General features: G+C 40.8%; 1 protein-coding gene across 1 annotated transcript in view; it reads left to right on the plus strand.

Annotated features, from left to right (window-relative positions):
* Positions 1 to 27681, plus strand: part of gabrb3 (gamma-aminobutyric acid type A receptor subunit beta3) — a gene marked incomplete at both ends in the record, with an annotated part of 103219 nt that overhangs the window by 55273 nt on the left and 20265 nt on the right. The window contains 2 exons of the mRNA XM_084067848.1: positions 5769 to 5860; positions 6261 to 6328. Of these exons, the coding sequence (XP_083923974.1) occupies positions 5769 to 5860; positions 6261 to 6328 (160 nt within the window). The remainder of the gene's footprint in view (positions 1 to 5768; positions 5861 to 6260; positions 6329 to 27681) is intronic.

The following is a 27681-nucleotide window of genomic DNA, read 5'->3' on the forward strand; positions in this document are numbered from 1 at the left end:
CAATTCCGATATTAGATATTAGTTAGCAAAAATGACTTTGTCTGCTTTGTCTGCAGATTATTTTCTGTTCATAATGTTGAAATGGATAATACATCTTTTCCTGTATGGGCTGTGCCGACATATCTCATTTATATATTTTTAATTCAACCAAGAATCACGGCTGATCTTGTTACTGTATATATATATGGAGTACGGACTGTACGCAACACAGTTACACAAAGAGCAGATAAAGAAGATAGTCCAATAAATAATAAATCAATGTGGCCCGGATAGCTGGCGTAGCGGTCCGGGCACCTAGGCTGCTAATGCAGCCTGACAGCGTGTCGCGGGTTCGAATCCCGATCCCGACGACCTTTGCTGCGTGTCACTCCCCATCTCTCTCCCCCCATTTTCTGTCAGTCTACTGTATACTATCAATAAAGGCAGAAAAAGACAAAATAAAAATCTTTAAAAAATAATCAATCAATATGATATAATGTATACCTGCCAAATCAGTAAATAGATTGAAAGGTTAGTAAGATTCCAAGGACCCTGGGGTTACTAAAGCCCTAAACTATATGTCATGGTTTATAGATTTTTCTTTCTTAATAAATACTGGGTGGTCAGTGTGATGTGTTGTCATCATAACGGCCATCCTTTCCCACTCACTTTGTTTTCCAAAGCTGAGCTTGCAGATCTACTATTTTCAGTGGACGACACCTCCATAACAGAGCATAAATGATAGAGATTACTCTAGTTGTCAGACTTTGAGGCAGTCCATTTTCAACTTCAAGTTCAACTTTGTTGTCTTCGCCAGGCCAGGAGGCGAAGACTATGTTTTCGCCCCTGTGAGCCTGTCTCTGTGACTTTGTCTGTCTGTGAGCAGCTAATCTTGGGCACTGCTGCGCCGATCGATGTGAAACTTTGCACACACACTCCCAATAGACCAAAGAAGAATCTCCATTCAAAATGTGTCACATCTGCCTCATGGTGGCGCAGTAACAGGCCGCTTCATGTTTTGGCCTATAACTTGAACCGTAGGTCGTACAATCAATTTATTTCCCCCTGGATTACGTGGATCATGGTGCAATTTACCATAACTGCCCATTTCCGTCTGACAAGATTTTACACCATTTCGCATTGTACTGCCCCTACAGATTTTGTGCCAAACTCACACAAATCTGTACACATGCTCTCTGGAATCATGTGATCAATATGTATTTGTCAGATTAGTCATATTCCATTACGATTGACTATGATTAGCATCAAAATGTTGCAGGAGTGACCTGCTTGGCAAACAACGCCACAAATCATGAACACAGCATCCGTTCTGCCCCAATGTTTTATCACATAATTGAGGGGCCTCTAAACAATGGAGCACCAAAAGCGATTTCACTTAACATAGGGGCGCCACAAAGGCTACAAATGTCAGTGTGTTGCATCCTCCTACAGTATAATTTGACAAACCTCTGTAAACCTCTGTAACTCTGTAACTCTGTCTGTCATGGTGAAGCTGCCCGGTTCTCCTCAGCGGCTGGAGCAATTGCTCTGATTTTGCACACAGCCATTGACCATTACCATCTGAACTTAACTGCGAAGCCCGTTTTTCAATTTGATCAAATCTCAGCTTCTTATTAGCGTTTATGTGTCAAACAATGGGAGATAACGTTGCCAGGTTTCGCACGAGAAACAAGCAGCAAGGTCTATGAAAACAAGGCCAAACGAAACAAGCCCTACAAGCAACAAGGTCTATGAAACGGTTGCCCGTGGGGAGGGGTGACCGCGGGGGGGTGCCGCGGCGGGACCCGCGGGGGGGAGGAGGGGGGGGCGGCACGCCGGGACGCGCGGGGGGAGAAACCGCGCGACAGGACGTGCAATAACCCCAAGTTTGCAACTACTTTTGCCTGCGCCCTTCACCGGGTATGGTCTAGTTAAGGATAAATGGCCTAGTGAGTCATAATACAATGACAGTGAAACAGTATTTTCTATCAACCCTATGAAGCTTTGAATTCATGGAGATTTTTTTTTGTTTTTGTCGTATTCCTGAGCCAATAATTTTAATGACGGTCATCGGTCAGAGACTCAGTAGGAGACTCTTTGAGTCCCTACCGAAGACTCCGCTGGTCATCAAATTATTGGCTTATTGGCTTAGGAATGCTGAATTAAAGGCTTCATGGGGAGTCATTTTTTGGGTGAACTAAACCTTCCAATTTATTTTTTGCGCAAGCTGACCACGAAATGTCATTACATTTCAAACTAGAAAAAGTGCTCCTCGGAGCACAGGTCTCCGCCAGGTCAGGTAGGTTAGTGGGCCAGCAATATTCGGAATTCGCAGGCACGCAGGAATGTGAAAAATCGGACGGATCGGACAGATCCGTATTGACAAATCGCAGCAGATATAAAATATGGAATGGGAGTGTATTTACAGTCATATATATTAAATTGGTTGGTTGAGGGTGTATGAGTGTGAATGCATAGGGATATCCTATACTTTTTCTTGCGTGGAAGCTCAAAAATAAGACAGGCTACCTCTATGAAACTTAAAACGGTTGTTTTAAGTCCATAGACATTTCAGGTATCCGTAACACAACCCGCCTGAGTAAATAATAACTCACTTTATGGTGATAATATAACAATCTTAAAGACAGCTGCTTTGGATATTTCCGAGCTGCCATTGTTTCCTTACAGCATTACACTCAGATCCGTACTGCTGCTGTGCAGTTCTGGGAATCCAACTCTACCCTCTTCAGAATCAGCATGCGAGCACATTAGATTAAAGCAGTGCTACGCATCCCATCCCACCACATCCCATGCAACTATAAAAGTGTAGCCTAGGCCATAGTGATGTTTAACTGCACTGTCCCTCCCTTCCTTGACATGCAATTCTGCAGAGTGACAAATGATCAAGTACTACATGCTGCAAGAAGGATACATTGTTAAAGATTTGCAGTGATGGAAAAAGTACTCACATTTTTTACTTAAGTAAAAGTATCAATACTGCAAAGTAGAAATACTCTGTTACAAGTCCGGAATTCAAAATGTACTTAAAGTACCAAAAGTAGAAAGTATGCAAAATGCAGAATGTCCAATTTCACAAGTTTTGAAACTAAAGTTTTCATATAATCAAATCAAATCAAATCAAATCAAACTTTATTTATATAGCACATTTACAACAGCCCAAAGCCGACCAAAGTGCTGAACATGGTTAAAATAAACAAATTATATATACACAGGACCAAAAACAAGAGAAAAACAAAAGAGAAACAAAACAATGCAGGGTTAGGACAGAACAGGATGGCTAAATGCGACTAAAAGTAAGAGAGAATAAGTGAGTTTTAAGTACTGTACGTTTTTTAAAATCAATCAATCAACTGGGCAGATCTAATGGGGAGGGGCAACAAATTCCAGAGCCTGGGGCCCGCAGCCGCAAAAGCACGGTCACCCCTACTCCTCAAATTGGTTGTATGATTGGTTGTATGTATATAATGGTTGTATGCTTGTATGTATATAATAGTGTAGTGGAGTAAAAGTATAATATTTGTCTCTGAGATGTAAAAGTACTGAAAATTGGAAATACTCCAGTAAAGTAAAAACACCTCAACAGTTTACTTACGGTAGGGTAAGTGATATGTTTTGGTTAAAACAAAAAGCTTATGTTAAAAGGTTAAAGCACTATATTCTGATAATCTTTGCTATAGAGTGTTTGTTCAGTAACAGGGGTCTCCCTGTCTCTCCAGAGTCCAGCTCTTTAATAAACAGAAAATACATTTTCAGGTAGGTGACAACATTTCAGCCAATCAGGAGAGAGCACCCATTTATCAGATTAATTTTGATAGTGATCCAGTTCCAATTTTGTCTGCTCATTTATCTGTGTCATCACTTCCAATTTCACTCTGTATGCTGACTGAGTTCTCTATCCTGATTGGATAAAATTGGTATCCCGACCTGAATATGCATTTTCTGTTTAATAAAGAGCTGGAGAGACATGGAGACTCCTGTCTCAACACTCTATAGCAATGAGCAGTACTATCAGAATATAGAGCTATTTAACACTTATTTAAGCCAAATAAAATCACTTTACCTACCTTTAAATACAGTACTTGAGTAAATGTAGTTGTACTTAGTTACTTTACACCACTGAAGATGTTGGATCGAACATAAATGTAACATATGGACAAGGTATGTTTAATACAGTGAGGCCACGGTGCTGATCAAATTGATCATTTCATCTGCTAGCCTATAGGGCCCAGCGCCCAATTGAGAAGGCAGTTCCCTCTACAAACGAAGGTGTTACCAATTAGTAAGCAGCACTTCACTTACCTCCCTCAGTGAATCGGAGAACACGGATTTTATGCGAATGAATAAATGTAAACATAATTGCAAGTCAAAGTGCAATCATCCTCTTTAGCCAAATCCCTGAGCGCATTGTATTGCAGAGAAGGGCATTATAAAGTGTTGTCCATTATAAATAATTGTTGCAGAGCTCTTTGGGTCAACTCTCTCTCCAATCAGGTAAATCACTTCAAAAAACAGCTTGTATACAGACTATGATGTCACGTGGTGCTTGATTACTGGCAGTATACCCGTCATGTAGAGCAGTGGTTCTCAACCTTTTCAGCCCATGACCCCCCAAAATAATCATTTGAACAGGGAACCCCCCCCCAAACTAATCATATTTGAACTGTGGGACCCCCCCACCCTGACAAGCATGAATGTAGGAATTGGGGCATTCAATTTAGTTTTGACTCGGTTCCACAGATAAATATTGTGAAAATAGATTAATAAATAAAATCTATAAGCTCAGCACCAGGCGTTGTGAGCTTGTAGATTGGCTATTTTCACAAATGTAGCCTCTTTCTTATATTATTTGACGATTTGGCCAATGTATGACCAGTTTTTGTCGTAGCCTATAGTTTGTTGACTACTTTTGATGTAGTCATTTCTTTTTTTATGTATTAAAAAGGACTTAAAAGTCCTTACATTTTCACTTTGCTGTCATCTGGGGACCCCCCCAAAATCATGTGGGGATCCCCCTGGGGGTCCCGACCCACAGGTTGAGAACCACTGATATAGAGGGTTGAGGTGCTTTTTCAAACTCAGCACCAACTAGCCTACTATATGAATTGGATATGCAATGCAAGAGCGTATGACCAGGACATGATAAAGAATGGCAGGCAAACCTCAATAACAATCTGGCGACAGTAGGCTATTATATATTTTTTTTGCATGAGCAAAATAACCTGTGGTGGACCTGCTGCTGTCACCTAGAATCGTGGATAAATTGTTGCGCGTTTATGCAAAAACGCCTTTTACGCACAAACATCATAATGATGGAGAGGCGGCAGTTTGGACGACTTCTCTGCCAAAGAAGAAGCTATGGTAAAATATCTGAGACCCAGTAAAAGGTCTGCAGACTGCAGCTGATTAATCACTGGTAATATGGTCTACGCCATAGGTAGACAGGATCGCGAATGAACCCTCACCTGATCAGAGGACCTCAGTGAGGACGGTAGGCAGTGGCTCGCTCCTCATGGAGAAACCCATCAGTTGTCATCCTGTCATTTGTTGAACGCCGGTGAAACCAACACCCATTCAGAGATCACAAGGAATGTGGGGATTGCGGAAAACAGGGCCATTTGACGTCCTTTCATTGCCGCTCATTGTGGCAGTAATGTGCTGCTGTGCCCAGAGGTAAGTGCTTTACAAGGAGACAGACGGTAGACGAAGAGATGCGCGTTGCTTCTGATCTGAGGTCTCAACCGTGATCCTCTTTCTCTTGTGCTTCTCAGCGTCAACGAGCCGGGGAACATGTCTTTCGTGAAAGAGACTGTGGATAAACTGCTGAAAGGATATGATATTCGCCTTCGTCCAGACTTTGGAGGTATGTATGCATCGGGTTTAATATGCCACATGTAGCCCTATAGTTTGTGCTGTAGCCCAGTGGTTCTTTCTCAACCTTTTCAGGCTGGGACCCAGCATTTTGTTTGACTCAGTTCCACAGATGAATATTGTGAAAATAGCAGATCTACAAACTCACAACAACTCCTCGCAACACGAGGTTTGTAGGTTTGTAGATCGGCTATTTTCACAATTGTTGCCTCTTTCTTATATTATTTGACAATTTGGCCAATGTTTGACCAGTTTTTATAGTATCATTTGTTGATTATTTTTTATGCATATATTAAAAAGTCCTTACATTGTCACTGCACAGGTTGAGAACCACTGCTGTAGCCTATGTGTTGTTTTCTAATATCATGTCATGATTAACTTATATCTTTAAGGTGCACCGGTTGCTGTTGGCATGAGTATAGACGTGGCAAGTATAGACATGGTGTCAGAAGTTAACATGGTAAGTTGTACACATACATGATTTATTTATGATATAATAATGAATTAGCAATAATAATAGAAATAATGAATGAATGAACTAATGAATTACTTGAATTAATTTGACCATTAAGCATTATTGCTCAATAGTGGGATGTTAATCCAACTGACTTGAGGAGGGGGAATGCATGTTAAAGAATGAATGCTTATTGTACATTGAAGCTTATTGCTCTGGCCAGTTGGGAACAATATGCAAATGAAAGAGTATTTCATTGTATTATGTGCTGAGGTCTGGTTGCCTGTACAGCCTTACAGGTTCCAACAGTATTGCTGGCCCATTGGGTCAAAGCACAAAATGTTTTGTTTCCTTTCTTTTTATATCTGTCTTGAATGTATTTCTTTTTAAACAATTCAAAATGATTTTTGGCATATGATTATGCAGGTGTATGTGTGTGTGTGTGTGTGTGTGTGTGTGTGTGTGTGTGTGTGTGTGTGTGTGTGTGGCTGCGTGCGTGCGTGCGTGCGTGCGTGTGTGTGTGCGTGCGTGCGTGCATGTGTGCGTGCGTGAGTGGCTGTGTGCACACACACACACACACACGCTCATGGGCAGGTGTATTTACTGTGAAGACACAGCATGGGCCTGGAGCTTTCTTATCTATTTGTCATCTATCTTTAGTCAAAATTGCTGACAGCGCTTGGCGCTTGCGTCACATGTTACCAGGAGGACACTGATGTGTGTATTAAATAATACCCATGACACATAAAGGAGTAATAACTGCAATAACCGCACAAGACATGAACATGGCCCGCCAGGAGTCATAGAGTCTGATATACTGCAAAATCCAGAGTGTTCTTTTAACTCTTGACATCGTACGGTCCATTTGTAGACTCTCAGTGTTACATTAACTCTCAGGATTTTGTATTGTACTCTCTTAAAGGTTAGACCTAATAAATAAAACAGATTGTCTCTGTTGGGTGGAAACCTCATATGTCCAAAACTGTTACTTTTCAGGATTCAAATTCAAAAATAGCAGATCTACAAGCTCAAAACGGGTTGCTTGGCGCCACGTTTCGAGCATGCAGCTCTGCTATTTTTGTGTGACACTGTAGTATGATCAAGTACGGCGTATTTACGAAAAAACACAAAAAGTTAAAATATGGAGATAAGAGGTTTCTGCCCGACAGCAACGAGATAGGAGAGGCAGCAATAGTGTGGATGCATTGCTAAACATCACAGTTTGGTTTTATGAACAAAAGTACAGGTCTGATTTATCATACTATTGGAGAATATATTCTGTGCCCTCAAAAAAGAAGAAAAAGATTCACAGTGCATGGATAAGTGTTTCTTTGAAAACTACCTTTAAGTAATCACATACCAATGCATTGCTCTAGCCAATTTATCAGGGCCAATAAGAGATTTTATGATGTGTAAAATTAGCAATTGCTTCGACTAAGTTTTGATTATGTTCCATAAATTGCAGCCTGGGCAAAATGTTAAAGTTAGATAAGCAAAGCTATAGACAGAGGATTTTAAATGAAGTTATGTTTTTTGGGAGAAAGAGCGAGATACTCTGTGGTTGTTCATCTTTGTGAATTACATGCTTCCTTCGTCGTCTAAATCACAGTTTTCAAAACACAGTATCACAGTGTTGAATTATCCATTTGGAACTCATGGAATATACAAATGTCACCAAATGGACCCTTAATGAACCCTTACAGGTCCATCTTACATTAATTTTGTACACACTCAGAATTAACTGAACAACAGGAGTTTACTGTGAACACCCAAGTAAAGCCAAACAACTGCAATTATCTGTCTTTCTTTTCCTTTCTTTCTTTCTTTTTTTTTCTGAATCATAGGTTTTTACTAGAGCAGACCACACATGCTCACTTCTTGAGGTTTCCTGTTGTGAAACGATCAGAATCTGAACCAGAATCAGTTCTATTTGTCACATCACAGTTTTGTAGGTGTAAAGCAGTGGGTGAAATTATTTTTGTTGTGCGCGCTCCATCATTTTATATTAATTCCGTTAGAAGAGAGAGAATAGAGATAGAGTGAGAGCAAAGGGAAAGAGATAGAAAACAGGTTAAAATAGAACAAATGGAGATATGTACATATACAGATAGCATATGTGGAAGCAGATATATACATGATGCTTCAGGCCTGCAGATAAGGTGGAGGAAATGCACCTCATCTGGTCTGAACAATCGGATAAATCTAAAAACTAGACCATTCCAGTCGGTGGCCATTGAGCCCATGTGTGTGCACGAGTTGACACTGGCAAATGATTAGCTTATTAAGTGATTGGACACCTTTATTCTGTAACTGAGGTATTATACAGTTATAAAACCCAACAGCCCAACTATTACTCTAAAAATGAGGTGGGCATTTTGACTTTATAGTTACTTTTTTACTGTATGAATTTCTGCTCCACTCAGATTGAGTCAAAGTATAGATACTCCTGCTCAAATATTACTCCTCTACAAGTGAGTTGCTCAGTCAAATTTGTACTTGAGTTAAATTACACGAGTACTTGCTTTTAAGTACATGCTTTTAAAAATACTTAAAGGTAGGGTAAGTGATTTGCTTTGGTTAAAACAAGTGTTAAATAGCTCTATATTCTGATTACTCATTGCTATAGAGTGTTTGTTCAGTAACAGGAGTCTCCTTGTCTCTCCACCTCTTTATTAAACAGATAATGCATTTTCGTTTCAGTTTCAGTTTCATTTCCGATTGTATCCAATCAGGACGGAGAACTCAATCAGGATACAGATTAAACAAGTGAAATTGGAAGTGATGACACTAAGAAATGAGCAGACACAATTGGAACTGGAACACTATACAAATTAAGCTTAAAAATGGGTACTTTCTCCTGATTGGCTGAGATTTTGACACCTACCGGAAAATGTATTTTCTGTTTATTAAAGAGCTGGAGAGACAGGGAGACATCTGTTACTGAAAAAACACTCTATAGCAATGATTACTATCAGAATATAGTGTTTTAACCTTTTAACAAAATACTTTTTGTTTTAACCAAAATATATCACTTACCCTACCTTTAAGTATTTAAGAGTACAAATTAAAAGGCAATAGTTTTTTATACCAATGCATCACAGTTCAAAGATCTTCCAGACATTTTCAACAAATATTCTATCTGATATTTTCAATATATTTGAAATACGGCTTAAGGCTACGGCCACACCTGCACACTGGTTGAAGGCTGATAAATGCAGGTTGTGCGCAGCCGCCTGTTTTAACGGAGTAGCTTGCAGCACCTTCTGTCTTGTCTGTCGGGAGACGGTCCGCCCTCGACTCATTCGATTGGACAGAGGGGGAAAAGCACTAAGCAGCAACGGTCTCAAGCATTTATCTGCTTCAAATAGACTATTTCTCTACTTGAGGCGCCCTGGTGCATAGAGCGCATAGAGCTCATAAACACAAGGTGTGCACAACACACGGAAAGCTGCGCAATGCCAACAAAACGTTTCCCATTGAAACCCATTGCAAAAAGACGGCCACATAGACAGACACAAAGTAGCCTAGTTACTTTTTCCCTTCCTAGTAATGTAGTGGAGTCAAAAGAACAATACTTGTCTTAGAAATGTAGTGGAGTGAAAGTCATACGTATCCAAAAATACAAATACTTATAAAATGGACTTAAGTACTCGAGTAAATGTACTTGGTTACTGTCCGCCACAGAAATTAGATATGTATATTTGATTAGATGGAATGACTGTATGCCTGGGTGGGCATAGTGCTGTAGGTTTCTTGGTGTTCTTGCTCAGCTCAAAAAATGGTTCGCATTCCAAGGTTCTTATGGAAATATAATGCCACTAATATGAACACTGTTCACTGATCAGGTTGCATGAACTATGCAACCTGAACTATGCGATCAGTTTATGCCAGCGGAAGTGCGTGCCCTTGAACCAGATCGTTTATCCTCATTGTATTCTAAGCAACCAAGTACACACTGTAAGCTATCCATGGTCCTGAAATTACAGTACACTCTTCCTTTTTCAGTCAGAGGAGCAAAAACAAAGTTACCACTTAAGCCCTATTTCAGAAACAGTGAAAATAGCTGATCTACAAGCTCACAACGCGTCACGATGTGTCACGTTGTGTCACGTTGTGAGCTTGTAGATCTGCTATTTTCACTATTTTTAAAAAAAGTTTTAAAATGTTCGCCCAAAACGTGCCCAAAATAGGGGTGCTAGGTTGAAAGCGGTTAATGAATGTATGGTTATAGACAAGAAAACGTGTCTATAATGTGTGTCACATGTACAGTATGGACTGGCGTGGAATGAGATGCACTCAGCGAGTCAGCGCCAATCTAAAATCAGATTAATCAACAAAGATGTCTGAGAAATTATGCATAAAATAACTGAGTTTGAGGTTAAATGCGAACGCTAGGGGGTGGCAATTGTCATCCCCTAAATGATGCCCCTGTTTTCAGTTCAGATACAATAAATATCTGTATGCCTTTAGCACAGCTATGAGATCAGAGCTGTCAAGCTAACGTTATGAAAAAAATACCCATTTGTTGTTTCTGTCATGGTCAGGGGGCATGAAAATCTCCAAATGTCTCTATCCTGCACAATGAGAACCGCTGGGCAGATAGAGACAGTGCAGGGATGGTACAGCATTCAAACAGAATGACATAAAGAGACACAAACCATGGGGAAATCTTAACAAGACAGGTTTATGCCTGTGGACTGGGTCCAACACGTTTTGTAGAGTGCTGAAGATAGGCATTCAATGGATAGCAAGGTTTTGGGGGAATTGTGGTATTTCTTCTACTTACCAAGACAGACAAACTCACGGAAACAGTTTTTTGTGTCTGCTTGCAGTTTGAAGGTATGTTGAGCTTAGCCGAGTTAAGCTCATTTCCTAGATCTTTATGGCATCAATTAGCAGCTTCTCAAAAGAATAGGGAATAAGTTCTCCAAAGCTGTGGGTTTAATGCTTTCTACTCATTAGCGTAGCCTTGTGTTTTTTTTAATAAATGTTTTCACACAGTATTTACAAAATCCCAACAATTACATTATAGCTTGGAACCTCTCCAAAATGCACATAAAAAGACACATTATTTTGTTACATTTGACTACTGTTCTTGTTGTAAACCAAAAGTGAGAGCAGCTGTTGAGAGCAGATGTTTTAATGTTTCAGATTGATTCATGAAATCATTACTGGGATGAATTTATCTAAAATCAAAGGTTAAAGGTACTGTAAGTTATATTAGTTTTTTTTGCTTGTTTTTTTGTTTGTTACAATAAGTGTTAAATAGTTGATGTATCTATTCCCATAGTAATCATTGCTATGGATTAGGTGTTTGTTCAGTACCTGAGGTCTCCAAGTCTCTCCAGCTCTGAAAATACATTTTCAGGTCAGGATACCAATTTCATCCAATCAAGCGAGAGAACTCATACAGGATACAGGACAAACAAATAGATCTGGAAATGAAGAAACAAAAAATGAACAAACAAAATTGGAACTGGAACACAACAAATTTTAAGCTGAAATTGGTGTCCAACCTGAAAATGTATTTTATGATTATTAAAGAGCTAGAGAGACGCAGAGATCCCTGTTACTGAATAAACACTCCATAGCAATGATTAATGTCAGAATATATAGCTTGACAAAAAACAAAAAAAGTTTTGTTTTAACCAAAAAATGTCACTAACAGCACCTTTAACATTGACCCCAGATCAGAGCTCACACTAAGGAATTATGTCATAATATTTTGTGATAATTATACGATTCAAATTAAATGTAGATGGAGTAAATTCTCCATTATTCATTTGTTGGGTCAAGTATTAACTAAATATGACTTCAAATCATAGATCAAATATTTCATTTGAGCTTATAAAGTGTGAAAATCATTGTCAAAACTTTGAGCCCTTTTCTCAGAATTAGAGTTGTACTTTGAAAACTGTCGGGTCAGTCAAAGCAAGTGATTCATCATTCTGTAGCTCTGAGCCCCCCAAAAAACTGCAAAGATTTGAGATAGTTGGTGCATTTGGTCTGTTTGATGTAATCTAATGTCTTTGTTAATTTGTGAAATTAGCGACATTATAACTATGTACTGTACATTTCATTTTGCTAGACTACCCATCCATTATAAGGTGTAATTCCCTACTTTTGAGAGGAGCAGGGAAATTACAAATGAATATACGTGTGTGTGTGTGTGTGTGTGTGTGTGTGTGTGTGTGTGTGTGTGTGTGTGTGTGTGTGTGTGTGTGTGTGTGTGTGTGTGTGTGTGTGTGTGTGTGGGCGCCAAGATCAAGCCAACAATAACATGTACTATGTTATCACACTAGTTTATTTTGATAGGCCCTGCCCTATCAAAATATTAATTTAATTTCATAGTCATTCATTTGTAAAAGACAGACATAATTAATGGCATGAGCACATTACTACAAGTACTACACCTTTTTGTACCTTTTTGGTTAATAATAAAATACTGCTGTATTATAGGATTCATATCCATTCACTGCAATAACAACAGACAAAAAGTTGTTTTATTTTATAAGTTAGGCTACATTATGTTTACAATCTACTTAAGCATTTTGGTATGAAAGCAAGGATTCTTCATGTATCATACAATCCAAACCGTGTGTAAATCGGTTGAGAACTCAGCCACTTTTCATGCCTCAATAAGCTTTGTTTATACTTCGACAAACGACGGTATCGTGCGTCGAAAATCCTCGATCTACAAACGCACATCAAATCACCTCTGCAACGTGTTGTGGGCTTGTACATCGATGATACCGTCGTGCGTCGAAGCATAACTCAGCATAGAGCACCGAAGTCTGACGTCACTGCCACTAGAGGGCGCTGTTTCACGGGTTTGTGGCTTTATTTTTTGTGTTGAAATCCCCATTTGGGAATCTTAGATCACGTCATATAAGAACTGTGTTCCAAACATAAACACACCACCCTGGCGTTTTTGTCAGGGGGGTGGCTCTGCATCGTTTATGATATTCATTAATATTTGATACAGCCTGTTTCTGGCGAAAATTGAATTAATTCTGCCTTAAAAGTCTTAAGAACTACTACTTTCGGGTCTGAAATCACTGTCCCTACAGCAGCCGCGTTCATGGGAAATGTAGTCTTTGGGTTGTTTGACTCGTTTCTAGTGTTTATATTGTGTTACTCTTTGGGTAAATGTGTACATTTACACCTTCAGTCGATACTTCATATCCATATGAGTAAAATCGCCAGGGTGGTTTGTTTATTTTTGGAACACAGTTCTTATATGAAGCGATCTAAGATTCCCCAATGAGGATATCAACACAAAAAGTAAAGCCACGAACCCGCTCTAGGCATAGAATAGAAAGTGAAGCTCACCAGTTGGAATGAGCAGCAGTCAGTACAGTTCTATGTGTATAGATATCTATGTGTTGTGCGCTGCAAGCCAGCGCACACGGAAGCCCTGTTCACTTGCATTGAAGAACTGCATTGAACTATACGCATGCGTGAACTAACATTGCGAGTCAATGGTAAAGATGTTTGCGCACACAGCATTAAGTTTGGCACAGTAAAAGGTTTTTTATCTACATTTTATGGTAGATTATACATTTCACTCACTAGTCATTAACTACATAATATTTACCTTGTTGGTTTGATCATTTAAGATATATATAGAATATATTTTAAAGTCATATTTATTCAAGGAAGATCTAGGTGGTGCGGCGCACTAGTGCCCTCTATTGACGGGCCGCCACTGGTCAAATAAATGATAGGGCCAGAGAGCTACGCCCAAATGCTTAGAGTCCGGTTGGAGGACTTACTTCCTCTATTTAGTTACACACCTTTAAGGAAACAATCAATCATTTAGCTGGGGACCCCGTGAAACCCCCTCAAGGACCCCACTTTCAGAACCACTGTTCTATACAATAGACCATTTATTGGTTTGTATTGTTTTGGTAGAAAAAGAACTAAACCACTTAAACCCTATCTATATTTTTAGTCCAAACTCAGTTTGGATATTCTTTGATATGTTGATCCTAGCCAAACAGTTCCAGAGTTGTGTAATTGTGTGAAACATCATACTAAGATTATTGTAAAGTCTCTCTTCTTAATTATTGTTTAGCAGATAATGAGGGTTTGTTCAACCGTGTTGATGAATTACTGTGTGGTGAGTTCTATTACATATCATTAGTGTCAGACATTGGCTTAGGAACTTTGTAGATTTGAGTCTTGACAAGATTTAGTGCAGTATTTTGGTCAAAGTATTTTGTCTAGTACCGTTTATTAGAGTACTTAGTGCAGTATCCGTTGTCAAAGTACTTGGGAGCCAGTCTAGGTCATCTATGATGCACCAACTTGGTAGAGTTCGGGGATCTCATTATTTGGGCATGAAGGGACACAGACAGACACACAGTAACACAGTAACACAGGCACAAAGACAGACACACACATGCACACACGCACGCACGCACTCACGCACGCACGCACGCACGCACCACAGTAACACAGACAGAGATTCTTGGATTTATAGATAGAAGAATAGATACGTAAATAGAAAATGATGAGGGAATTCAGGAAGGAATTTCATCTGTTGCACAAAGTGGGGATAGTGCGGCCATTCATATTGACATTAGAATAGCCACTAATAAGGCCAGTGAATCATGATTTAAGTGGCTTTTGTGATTGTTTGCTTTTAGTGAACTCCCTCTCTCTCTATCTCTCTCTCCCTCTGGTTCTTTCTTTGTCTCTCGCTCTCTTGCTCTTCAAGTATAGTGAAAAGGCATAATAATTATGTGTTGGCTGCAATCTTTGAAACAGCCGGAGTCACACAAGGTATCGGCCCATACCCTGTGTGGGCGAGTTGCAGAGAGCCCGTTGTCAAGGAGATGAGATTATTAATATATTTCTTCTTTTCCTTGCTTCGCTCTTGTATTTTGAGCTTAAAAAAATTACGATGACTCCCTCCCGGTAAAATCTTCCAATATGTTGTTGTTATTCTTAAACGATGCTACTTATAAACAGGTACATATGTTTCACAAGTGCACTCCAAAAATAGGCTAAATGCACAGTAAAATCCACAGTGTTCATTTCCTGTAACACTGAATTAACTACTTAGGTTACAGTCACACCTGCACACTGGTTGCAGGATGATAAATGCAGGTTGTGCACGGCCGCCTGTTTTGTGCAGCCAGCACAGCCTAAAAAACGGAGTAGCTCGCAACGCCTTCTGTCTTGACGTTGCCTTGCGGTCCATCTTCGACTTATCCGATTGGACGGAGGGGTAAAAGCAGCAACGGTTCTCAAGCAATTCTCTGCTTCAAATAGACTTTTTCTCTAATGAAGGCGCCCTGGCGCATAGAGCGCATAAACGCAAGGTGTCCGCTCTGAACCCTATTGAAAACCATTGCAAAAAGACGGCCACATAGGCAGAATCAAAGTTAGGTGTGACCGTACCCTCCCTTAAGCCCTATTTAATAGTGAAAATAGCCAAATGTTTAATTCTTTTATTTAGGGATTTTTGGGGAAGAGTTTTGACAATCTTTTGTAATAATTGTATTACGACCCAAAATGGGTCCTGACCGACCCAGTGTTTGGGAAGTGAGTGTACACAGTAAAATCAGTGTGAATTTATCCCTTTTTAACTCTGGGAGTTTTTTCTTCTACTATGTTGTCCAGATCCAGCCAGTGTTATAGCTGTGTGTATGTTGTTATTGTGCTCAGTAGCTATGAGTCAGAGAGAAGGAAACAAATAAATCTAACCCTTTCATTTTACTATCCACCTCTGTGTCTGGAGGAAGTGTTGCTGTTTAGAGATTCAGGGTGCAGACAGTCTTGTAGGTTTTTATAGAAAAGGCTTAGTTGATAAGTCAGCCACATAACACCAGTGGTGGAAAAAGTACTCAGATTTTTTTGAAGTAAAAGTAGCAATACCACAATATAAAAATACTCTCTCTGACAAGTAAAAGTCCTGTATTAAAACTTTTACTTGAGTGAAAGTCAAAAAGTATTGGTGGCATGAAAATGTACTTAAAGTACCACAATAAAAGTACTCAAATTATGTTTGTAAACTTTTTTGAAGCTTTTGAGTTAATAAACATAACATCAACTGATGGTGGACACATCATCAGTGTTGTTACCTGGAGTCACTGGGTGTTTCGGGTCTTGCAACAGACACTCTCCTCCAGGCGACCCGACCGAGGCTGATCAGACCCCGGACTGTCCAAGTGGCATACTTCTGCCCCCACTGTCTCTTGGGGTAGTTAGAGACTAATTGGGGGTTAGGGTTAGCCTGGCACTAGCCAGACCGACAACGTGGATCCACTCACACATGGCATATGTGATCAGTCCAGCCGATGCCAGGCCAGGTTAGTTGAGATGTTGCAGCTGGTGTTGGCGACACTAGGAGGCTGTAGGCACTGTGGGCCTGGCTCCTCCTTCATCTAACCAGAAGTAGGGGCTTTTCTGTGCGTTGCGTCGACATCATTGCTGCCGGGCACAAACATCTCACTCTGCCTTGATGGATTAAACCCTCCCTGAAGGTTTCACCGCAGCATATACTGTATGTCACCACAAATTTTCGAATAGCCAAAGTATAAAGTAGCGTTGAGTGGTTAATGTATAATGTTTTTTAATAATATTTGCAAAGTAACTAACTATTAGTTGTGCGATAATTGTAGTGGAGTAAAAAGTACAATATTTGCATCTGAGATGTAATGGAGTAAAAATATAAAGTGTAGAACAATTTAAATACTCAAGTAAAGTAAAATGACTTCAAAATTGTACTTAAGTACTGTAACTTGAGTAATTGTACTTAGTTACTTTCCACTACTGCATAACACAGCCAGAAACCCGCCAAGGTCCAGCCTCGGCAGGTAGGCAAAGCAGCACAGATTTATACTTACATCGAACATAGCAGATCTACAAGCCCACAATGCATCACCATGACACGCTGTGGAATTGTACATCTGTTCAGCGATCAACACCGTCGCAGGATGAAGCATAAAGTAGGCATTAGACTGAATCCTCAGTGTTAATTTAGCTCTGAGAGTGTAAAAACGGAGCCCTTGCGTGCGTGAGGTTTTTCCTTCTGTAGATGTGTAGCAGAGTAATGTTGCCGTCAGCGTGATACAGTAGCGTGATATTACACCAGATAAGGTAATTGCACTCTTGACTCCAACTGTGCACTCTAAATAAAAAATGGTGCTCTAAGACCTGCTTACTGTGGGGATTCACCTGAGAGTTTCCAAGGAAAAGAGGCGAGGTTGAATAACCATTGATTTAACTGTTCTTTGGAAGGCAGCGACCATTGTTTTCCATAAGTTGAGGCATTGTAAGGTTGGGTAAAATGTGAAAATGCCTTATTGTCTTACTGTATATAAGCTCCTTGAGTTGAGGTTATTTATTTTGCAGTGCTGCATTTGACTATTTAGCAGGTGTTAAAAGCATAATACCAGTGGTTTGGACATATGGGTCTATGGTCATGTAGGTGTACTGTTGGTCTTATTTAATAGGAAACTCATGTTTTGTATTATTGATATGATTAGCTGCTATTTTGTACTGATCCTTGTTGTAGGCTTCTGGTGTGTCTCGAAATGAAGCATTGAGATTCCTTACCTGCTATGTACAATTATGCTAAAGAAAGAGTGTGGGTGTATTTACAGTATGGTGATTAGAAAGGTTTGGAAGTTTGCCATTGTTGCACGCCATTTGCTGTAGTTCGAAATAAGATGCAAGCTTCTTTATGTTCATGCCTTTGTGCATACAGTATAACTACGGTATATGCCATCTGACAATCTGATCACGTGATTTGACATTCTCCTAAGTTCTTCAAATGGTTTGCATTTCTATCGCACCTTTATGCAAAGCGCTTTACAATGTGTGTTACGTTCACACATTCACACACCATGCAATCCACCAACCTGCTCATCTGGAGCAGTTATCGGTTCAGTCTAGGTCAAGGACACTTCGCCATGAAGACAGGAGGAGCCAGGAATTGAACCATCCGATTCCCTGATGGCTACAGGTGGTGCCAATGCTGCCAGTTTCTATCCAGAGTCACTACTTTTTAAATGATTCTTACCCCATATTTCCTTGCTTCTTATCTTTACTACTAAGTCATTCTAGATGGAATGGGTTTTTGAATACTCAGATACTTTCAAGTGCTATAATATTTTCAAGAATAAATGTAACTATTTTTTCTTTAAACAGAAGTTCCACTGCAAAGCATTCGAATTATTGACCAGATCGAAGCATAATTGATTGCTGTAAATCATAAACCTTCATATTGGCACTTGCATACATCTTAATGCCACGTACCCTCACTTAATTTTGTATTATTTTACCAGCCGATAAACCAAAACAAAATGATTTATGTGGATTATTGTCTTTTGATCAGACACATGTCCCTTATTACCTTGGTTGTAGTCATTTTGTACAGCAACAAGCTTGGGGATGCTCACTAGGTTAGGACTGATGATATTCATAGAGCTCATTTAACTGTGTAGGCAAGCCACCTTTCTACACAAGAGAAACCCAGAGCTGCAACTTCCTTTATCCACAAATCGGATCATTAAAATGTTTATGTTCACTTCTATAGAGAAACATAAGATTTATACTTAGTTGTATGCCATTTTCATGCACCGAAAACTGGCCTATCTATGTAATTCTTACAGTGAATCATGAAACCATAAACTGATCCTCAGTTCATTCCATTTGAAACCCTGTTCTGGCTGCATCTTGAATTTCATCAACAAAAATAGGTCCTACCTAGATCCCCACCGCCCACAATATCCGTTCCTTTTTCATGAGAATACTCCAAAAACATCACATCGGTTTCAAGTATAGCACCTTTTCTTTCCAAGCCTGGCAGAGGATCATGGCTGTCAAGAATGCAAGATTCAGTGAATGTGATACAACACGTATTGTGAGCCCTGTTGGGAGCACTTAGGAACCTTAAGTAGTGCTGGCAAGCCCCCCCCCCACTGCTCACATGGAGACAAGTGTCTTTGACTGCTATTCCTGTACTCCCAGCAGACTCGCTAGTGTTACTGTTAAGCTGACATAAACGATGTTTGACTGGCACACAGTAAGCATGTCTACATATGAGAGCATGAGCTGAAGATGGCACAACTGGGACTCATTTAGTCACCAGTGCTGAAAACTGTCTGTCTAAAAAAAAACTATTTTTCAGTTCAGTTATTGCTAAAAAAAAATGTCCTACTAAAAAGCAGCATCACCTAAAGTGATGGTATGTATCTATGCTGAATATTCTATGATTGGACCAGTGGTTGATTGTGAGGTTGATTGTGACTAACAGTGGTGGACAGTAACAAAGTACATTACTTTAGTACTGTACTTGAGTATTTGTATTTTTGAGTAGAAAATTATTGTAGTTTTGATGCCACTTCATTTCTAGGAAGGGAAAAAGTACATTATGAGTGTACTCAAGTACTGGGGTTGAGTACTTTGTCACCATTGCTGACTAACACCGGTTATCACATTGCCATCTGGATATAATTTGAAAGTATTGGTGTTTTCAGACATCTACGAGGGTAATGTGATGTCCATATGCCGGAGACACATTTATTTATACCTGTCAGCGGCTGGTTATGTTATGGTATGCCTAGGCCTGTCACAATTATAAACTTTTCTTGTCATTGCTCAGTCCAAATTGGCCTTCATTTGGGTAGAGAGAATGAAACTTCATACAGGGTTTCAGGATCAGCATTCTGCGCCCAAGGACAAGCTCATTGTAGGTCCTGATGCTTTTCTGAAAATAGAAAAAAGATTGTCAGCTGTTCTGCCTCCATGTGCGGTTCAGTTTGAACGAAACGGCATACCCCTGTATGACATCAACTACATTTGACGTCATTCATCTCTACCTGAGATTTTCCTTTGTACTGTATTTCGATTTGTGGAATGTGGTGATTTCATAGCTTCATGGTTGATGAAGGATGAGAGATAATCTTGGTATAACACTATTTTGTTATGTTTTTGTGGTGTCTATCGTGTGACAATTTATTAAGTAATTAATCTGATATTTAGACTTATGTTAAACACATTCCCCACCATTGACGGAGATCTCCGTCATTTCACACAGAACCAGGAGATAACGTGATCCAAAGATTTACTGCTCCATTCACTTCCTGGTTAAAGTATTTGGGAAATATTCTGTATCTCGGCTCCTGTGTTTTACTATGTATTTTTGGCGAAACATGCTATTTTCAATGCCGTATAACAAGCGAAGAGGAGGTCTCTGTGACATTTATTTTCACAGAAGCATATAGTGAAACCCTCCGTGATTAGCAACCATCATGGGATCGATCATACTGGAGATAAATATTCTGTGGTTCTTGAAAGATTAGTCAGAATGCTTAAAAATGCTGGGAGAAGCTACAGCCTGTTTTAGAAAACCCCTGGCAGTGAATGTGTTAAGGAACTGGTTAACTATCAACGCTGTAGATCCATACATGCAAAATCACATGTCACATGCCCAGGTGGGTTCTATCTCTGTAATGTGAGGGCAAACTGGTAGAACCGCTACAGCCAACCCCCAGCCTTACTGCTCATGGCATGTGACCCAATGAGAAGCATAATGCATCACGTCTTGGCGGGGGAACACAGGGAGTTTTTTGCCAGAGAGAAGGTGAAAAAGAACGCTGGCAAAAGTTGTCACAGAGCCAGAGCCTTAAACCAGACACATCTCTTCTCATTATCTGATGCTCAGCCTCCAATCCCTGCGGAACCAACTTTCACCTTCACAACATTTCTTAGAATTATTTTTAGAATTTCAGTCAGATCTAAAAGATTTTGATCTGTTAGGAAACTGGACATACAGTACAGGTGCTTTCTGTATTTAGCAAAGGGTCAGTATTGCCACACGTAGAGGCAGTCCCTAAACTAAACTATGTATAACTAGAGTTTCGGGGGGCTACGCCCCCCTCAACCCCAGCCGCGCACGGGGCCCAGCGTGGCCGCGTGTATATTGGGGATGGAGGCGAGTGTTAGGCGTGCAACAGGCGGGGGGGGAGGTAGCAGTGTGTGCTGTGGAGGCTGTTGCTAACTTGCTATGAGGCAGAGAGGGAGGTAAAGAGTAGACAGCGTGGCGACGTGCACAGGGGAGCGGATAGTGTGGCTGTAAGTACAGGAAGAAGTAGAGGCAGCGTGTGTAGACATTGTAGTGACCTGAATGGAGCGTGGTGGTGGAGAAGAGACGCAGCAATGCAGAACTGTTGTTGCGCGTTGGCGACGTGTTGGTGAGCGTTGGCGGCGTAGAAGCATGTGTGTGTGTGAGTGTGTGTGCTGTGTGTGTGTGGAGAAGGGACCTTGTGCCGACTGTATGCAGTGGCGTGGTGGTGAGGAAGAGGGGGTGGAGGGAGGGGTGTTGGTGTTGCCAGGTGAGCGTGTTGTAAGCGCGGCGGGCGCGAGTTTCAGCGAGGTGTAAGTGAGGCATGTAGGGAGAGAATGTAATAGTTATGCAGGGGGTCCGCGGTCAGCCCGCTGGTGGCCGGACCCCCTGTAAGTGTAGGGGCGCGTGGGGACCCCCGTAGAAGAGGGCGGGGCCCTTGGGATGGGTGTTGTTTGTTTGATGTAGGTGGTTGCTTCTTTCTGGCGCTGGCTGTGCAAACCTGGCAACCCAGCGCATGCTGGCGGTGGCGTTACACCAGAAATGGTTCCTGGAGAAAATGGTGACCAAAAAAACATTTTGGAAAAAAAGGAAAAAACCCCGCACCGGCTGCCTGCTGTTGTGGTGATTAGGTCGTGCGCACGGTAAACGGTACGAAGCTGCCTCCCCTTCCGTTTTGTCCGACATTTGGTGAGTAGAATTAATTATGTTGCGCGGTGGAAAAGGTGTAGTGAGCAATGAGATGTCCCCTACGCGACGCGTAAATTCAGCGCGGCCGCCGTGGCGAGTCAGTTGGCGACATGTGGTCTGGCGGTGCGTTGTTTATTCGATAACAGAGCTGTGGGGTGTCCGCACCGAGGGTGCGGAAGTCGGTCGCCATTTATATAGTTAGATGTACAATATATTTCATACGTACGTGTTCTTTATACCATTCCTTCCTTCATCTTTCCAACATTAACTGCACACCAGTCCACTAGATCTGACTGTCACCTCCTGCCGGTACAACGACTCATCATTGTGGGATATATCCGCCCCACTACTACTGTGTCGTCTGCACATTTCTGAAAACTTTAAACCCTATACATCGGCTATTTGAAATTAGCTGATCTACAAGCTCACAGCGCGATGTGCTGTGTTGTGAGCTTGTAGATGTGCTAATAATGTAAAAAAAAATCTTGAGCAAATATTTTCAGATGATGGTTTGCGGTCAAATACTTATTAATTGAGAGGTCCTTGAAAAAGTTTGAGAACCACTGCTATAGGAAACAACTTGTTTGAGCAGAGGCTAAATAATGTTTCTATTTAGTTGCAATACCACTTGTCAACATGTAGTGGTCCTACAGAGGATATACATTTCTCAGTTTTTCTTCTGTATAAATGACAGTATAGTATACAGTAAATGTATGGATTGCAGCTTTAAGTTACACTTTATTATCCCCTTGGGGAAATGTGTCCTCTGCATTTTACCCATTCCTAACTACTTGAGCGCAATGAGCAGCCACAGTGAGTGTATCCCCAAGGACCAACTCCAGTTGTAATGCCAGTACCTTGGTTAAGGGCAATGGCTGAAGTGTGCGCCTAGCATGCATGTCTTTTGGTATGGAAGGAAATCGAAGTACCCAGAGGAAATACAGGAAGAACATGCAAACTCCACAAAGAAAGACCCCTCTTTTGCCTCATTTCATATGCATTCTGCACCAAGGAAACATACATCAAATGCACAAGTGCACTGGCCTGGAAATACAGTGTGCTTGTCATTCTGAAGCACACCTTGCTTATAATTCAATCGCAATATGCGCATTTAAGGGAAGATTGCACACATAATGGGAGTAGGTACAGTATGCATATGCATTTAAGGGAGGATCACACAAATAATGGGAGGAGATAATGTAGGCCTAGCCTATATATTCTATAGTATAGTATCTATAGGCTAGATTAAGGAGTAACGCAAGAAGTCAAAGATGACCTTGAACCTCCCTGGCACAACACCAGCAAATAGTCAAACCCCTTGCAACTCAAGCCTACACTACCTGTCATCTGAATCATTTTAATTTGTAATCGGCACTGCAGCAGGAATATCACATCACTTGTTTTGACATTCAATGCGCTGAACCTTTTTTTCACTGTATGAACACATTACAGAAACAGAAAACACAATGTTCAAGTCATCTGTAATACAAGTCATTGTCTTGCTATCTGTTCAATAGCTCATTTTATGACTCCTAAAGCCGTTATTTTATGAACAATAGTCACCCAAATTCAATTTCTCTCAGTTGCAATGCGCCCTCCACAATGTTTGTGTAATTAATCAATTCATTAATCAGTATTGAATTTAGCTTTTACTTTCATTAATGAGCTGGTTGAGGGCTCTGTCTTGCATGCATTCAATTTACCAAGGGGGCGGCCATAGCTGAGTGGTTAGTGAGCCCACCTAGGGAGCCAGAGGCCCTGGTTACCCCAGGTTCGATTCCAGGCCAGGCCAGCATATGTGTCGATGAAATGAAATTTGTCCCTGAGCAAGACTCTTAACCCCTATTTGCTCACAGGTTCTCATTGGAAACAAGACCGTAAGGACTTTCATGAACGACCTGTTAAAAGGAATTATCCTTATCCTTTTACCTTTTAAAAGGTACACCTTTATTAATCCTGCAGAGGACATTCAATTTCAGCTTCAGCCAGCTGATGACTGCTCGGTCATGAAGATCACTCAGGGGGGAGCTGTTAGGGAATAAATGTCTTGCTCAGGTACTGTGGCATGGTTGAACTGGTGACCTCCTGATTACCAGTTGGCCTCTCTACCGACTAAGCCAGGGGTTCCCAAAGTTTGGGTCACTCACGACCCCACCCCACTTGGGGTCGCGGGACACTGACGGTGGGGTTGTAAACGACAGGGTACTGTAAATGTGATTGATTGAATTCTATATTAACAACATTATTAACAGTAGCTACAAGTAGTAGGCCTACAGTCAAAAGTCATACTAAAATGCATTACAATTGCGCACCGAACGTGCAATTTTATGTGCATAAATTACCTCCAGGTTAGGTGAGGTCGCGAGTCAATGGCCGCATTATTTTGGGGTCGCGGGCTGAAAAGTTTGGGAACCCATGGATTAAGCTATGGCTGCCTGTAACCGCTGTTTCACATACAAATATGGAACAAGGAGGCGGTCCCATTCACAGATAGCGTAATTAGCTGCTAGCCTAGTAAATCAGACGTTCTGTTCATGCAGATTGCCAGCACAATTTGCCCTGAACCTTACGTGTACATAAATCTGGTCCTCAATGATTGAGTGGAGGTAGAGGCTATGAGATTATCTGAGGCGATATGTGTTGTTTGACTTTGACCAGTCAAATCAGCCTGCCCTATAGCCAACTTGCTGTCCCCATGCATGACGCATTGGCCCCTGGGGGCCAGTCTCCGACAACACAAACTTCTGTATGTGATTTAATGATGGCTTGAAATTAACACCTGCCAAATGCAGGTCAAAATGAACTGGTGGGTAACACTGTCAAGTTACTAGCGAACTTGGCAGGTGATGACTCAACTTCCAAATAAGCAGAATGGATGGAGTCATAATTCTCCTAGCACTAATCTTATCTTTCCCATGAATGCAGTGTTGTGACATGTAATACAACCAATGTTGTAAATTTGACTGAACAAGTTGACAAACTATGACCGATATGCTTGTCTCACACAAACAAATGAGGCTGGTGATACAGTGGGCTTGCTTTTGACCAATATTGTTGGTCTACACATGTGGTTGGGTTATACTATTATAAACTAGAAAAAACATTTCTTAGACATTTTAAGTGTGACTGCAGCTCGCCAAGTCTGGACCCAAAATATTGTCACTACAAAGTACCACCAATCTACTCCAAATGGCCTGCAACGTGCTCATAATTGACCATTTTTGGGTGGTCAATTTTGTCAGGGTAAAAAAAAGAACCAGAAAAAAATGAATGAAAAAAATTAATAAAAAATTCACCGAACCCTAAAACAAAAAAAGAAAGTACCCCAAAAATGTAAGCAAAAAAGGAGCATCTAAAAAATAATAATAATAATTCAAAACAATTCATCTTAATGGTTTGAAATGCTTGTTTCACCTACTTCCGGTGGTCTGAGCCAAAAACAGAGGCCAATGTTTTCATTGGCAGACTCCCACTTAGGGGGATTAGGTGAAGTTTCGGAGCGTTTTGGGCACTTTTTTTTTAACATGGGTTTCAATGGGGGACTAAAAGGGGGCGTGGTTACGTAGTTATGCGTATTACGTCGCCGTGGTAACGTGTAACGGCAAGAAAAGTAATAGCCAGCTTGTCCCGGTCATTCTGCACGTTTTGATGTATACATTGCCGAGGCCGTGTCAACCATGTGCACTTAGGCCACCTCGTGCGGCCAAAATTCTTATTTTTTTGCGAATTACGTCAGAATGGTAAGGCGTAACGGAAAGAAACTTTCAAGCACACTGTTCCCGGCCAAGCCGCACGTTTTGTAAACCGAGTGGTCAATCAATAAATATCAATATATATATAAATAAATATTATTATTAAGTATGGCGGAATACAATAAGTGTTTTGCCATTACATGGCAGGCACACTTAACTACTGTATAATACTATATTTTGTGATTTTTCTTTCAATAAAAACAAAAATATGTTCTGAGTGGCTAGTAACTAACATCCAATAGCCAGATTGGCTGATTCAAATAAAAAGTACATTTCAAGCCCTGCTAACCCTTCAAGGAAGTTTCTTCAAAATCAGGCCAGTGGGTTCAGAGCTACCATGAGATATCCCGAGACCCACAGCACCCAATTATGGCCTATTAACCACTTTAAGCTCTATTTTATACTTAATCTTACGGTGGTGTCACACCGCGTCACCCTGCAACACGTTGTGAGCTTATAGATCTGCTATTTAGACTATTTATGAAAATGTGGCGTGCCAGGTTGAAAGATGTAGTTAAACCAGTGTTGAGGACAAATAGAGATATGGGAGTTGTATTCAAAGGAAAAGTGAGGCACTTAAACACTTGTCATGAGTGTGCTACTGTGCCAGTGGATTCAAATGCAGGCATTCTCAGCATCGCCAACTTTGTGTTTATTTCCTGAGTCCTGCTTATTTATTTAAGAGAGCATTAGTCAGCAGAACAAAGCCAAGTGGGCTAGTAAAGAGCTCCATTAAAGCCCCAGGAAAAAGCTTTTCTGTTTGATGGCTCCACCTGTGGAACCGGTTGGAAATCAGAATGTCCTCTGAATTATTGACAGGCTTATTTCACAGCATGCATGGTGTGTAACTGTACCATGTCAAAGCTACTGTATCTGCTTTGTCTCTCTGTCTGTCCGTTCCTCTGTCCAATTTTAGGTTATTTTCCTGATATATCCAAATCCAAACCTAATTGTAAAACAATAAAGCACAGGCATGCACACATGTCACACAAACAGTAATATTATTATCTATATAACTCTCTCAAACTCACACACAGACACATACAAACACAAACACACACACACACACACGTTGATCAAGGTCCCCCAGGGTTCTGTACTTGACTCCCCCTCCGAAAATAGCCGATCTACAAGCTCACCACTGACCACGTTGCAACGCTGTGTGAGCTTGTAGATCTGCTATTTTTGCCAAATGTTTTCCATTTTTGTCTGTTCATCGATTATGATTTTCCCTGAATAATAATGCCTGGAACGCTAGGATTCATGTTGTTGAATTATTTAGATTGGGTATTCTGGTATAATTATCATGCCACTGTGCTGTGTGCTCCAGTTTTGGGTTGTTGTTGGGTTAATCAGGCAGATCCAGTTGGCAGCAGTGTTTGGGCATGGCGAGAGTAGTGGTCAGCCTTCAGAGCTGAGCCATGGTATCGATGCTGTGGCTGCAGAAATGGAAATCTATAATCTGAGGGCTAGTGCCACAATTCTGAGCAGAAGGGCTGAGGAGGGTTTCTTCTCTAGACAGCTCTTGAAAAATGGCCGCCCGGGGCCGGTTGTTGAGAATCAGAGTTGTTTGACAATTCTATAAATATCACCTTGACTACAGAAAATCCATCCTGAGCTCTGGGGCTGCAGACACGTAGCAATGACCTAGGTGGTAGCCTTAACTCACTGTGAGTAAGTGAACCCTGAACTCACAGTTATGACGGCGTACGCTAACATTACCCCAGAGAGAGTCCCACAGATCTGGGACACAATACTGCATTATTTATACTGTACAGTATCTGCCATGTAATAGCATCAATTTGATGTGTCTGTGTCTGTGATGTGCACTAAATGAC

This window comes from Gymnoscopelus microlampas, assembly GCF_963454915.1.
Source record: "Gymnoscopelus microlampas genome assembly, chromosome: 9".
NCBI lineage: Eukaryota > Metazoa > Chordata > Actinopteri > Myctophiformes > Myctophidae > Gymnoscopelus > Gymnoscopelus microlampas.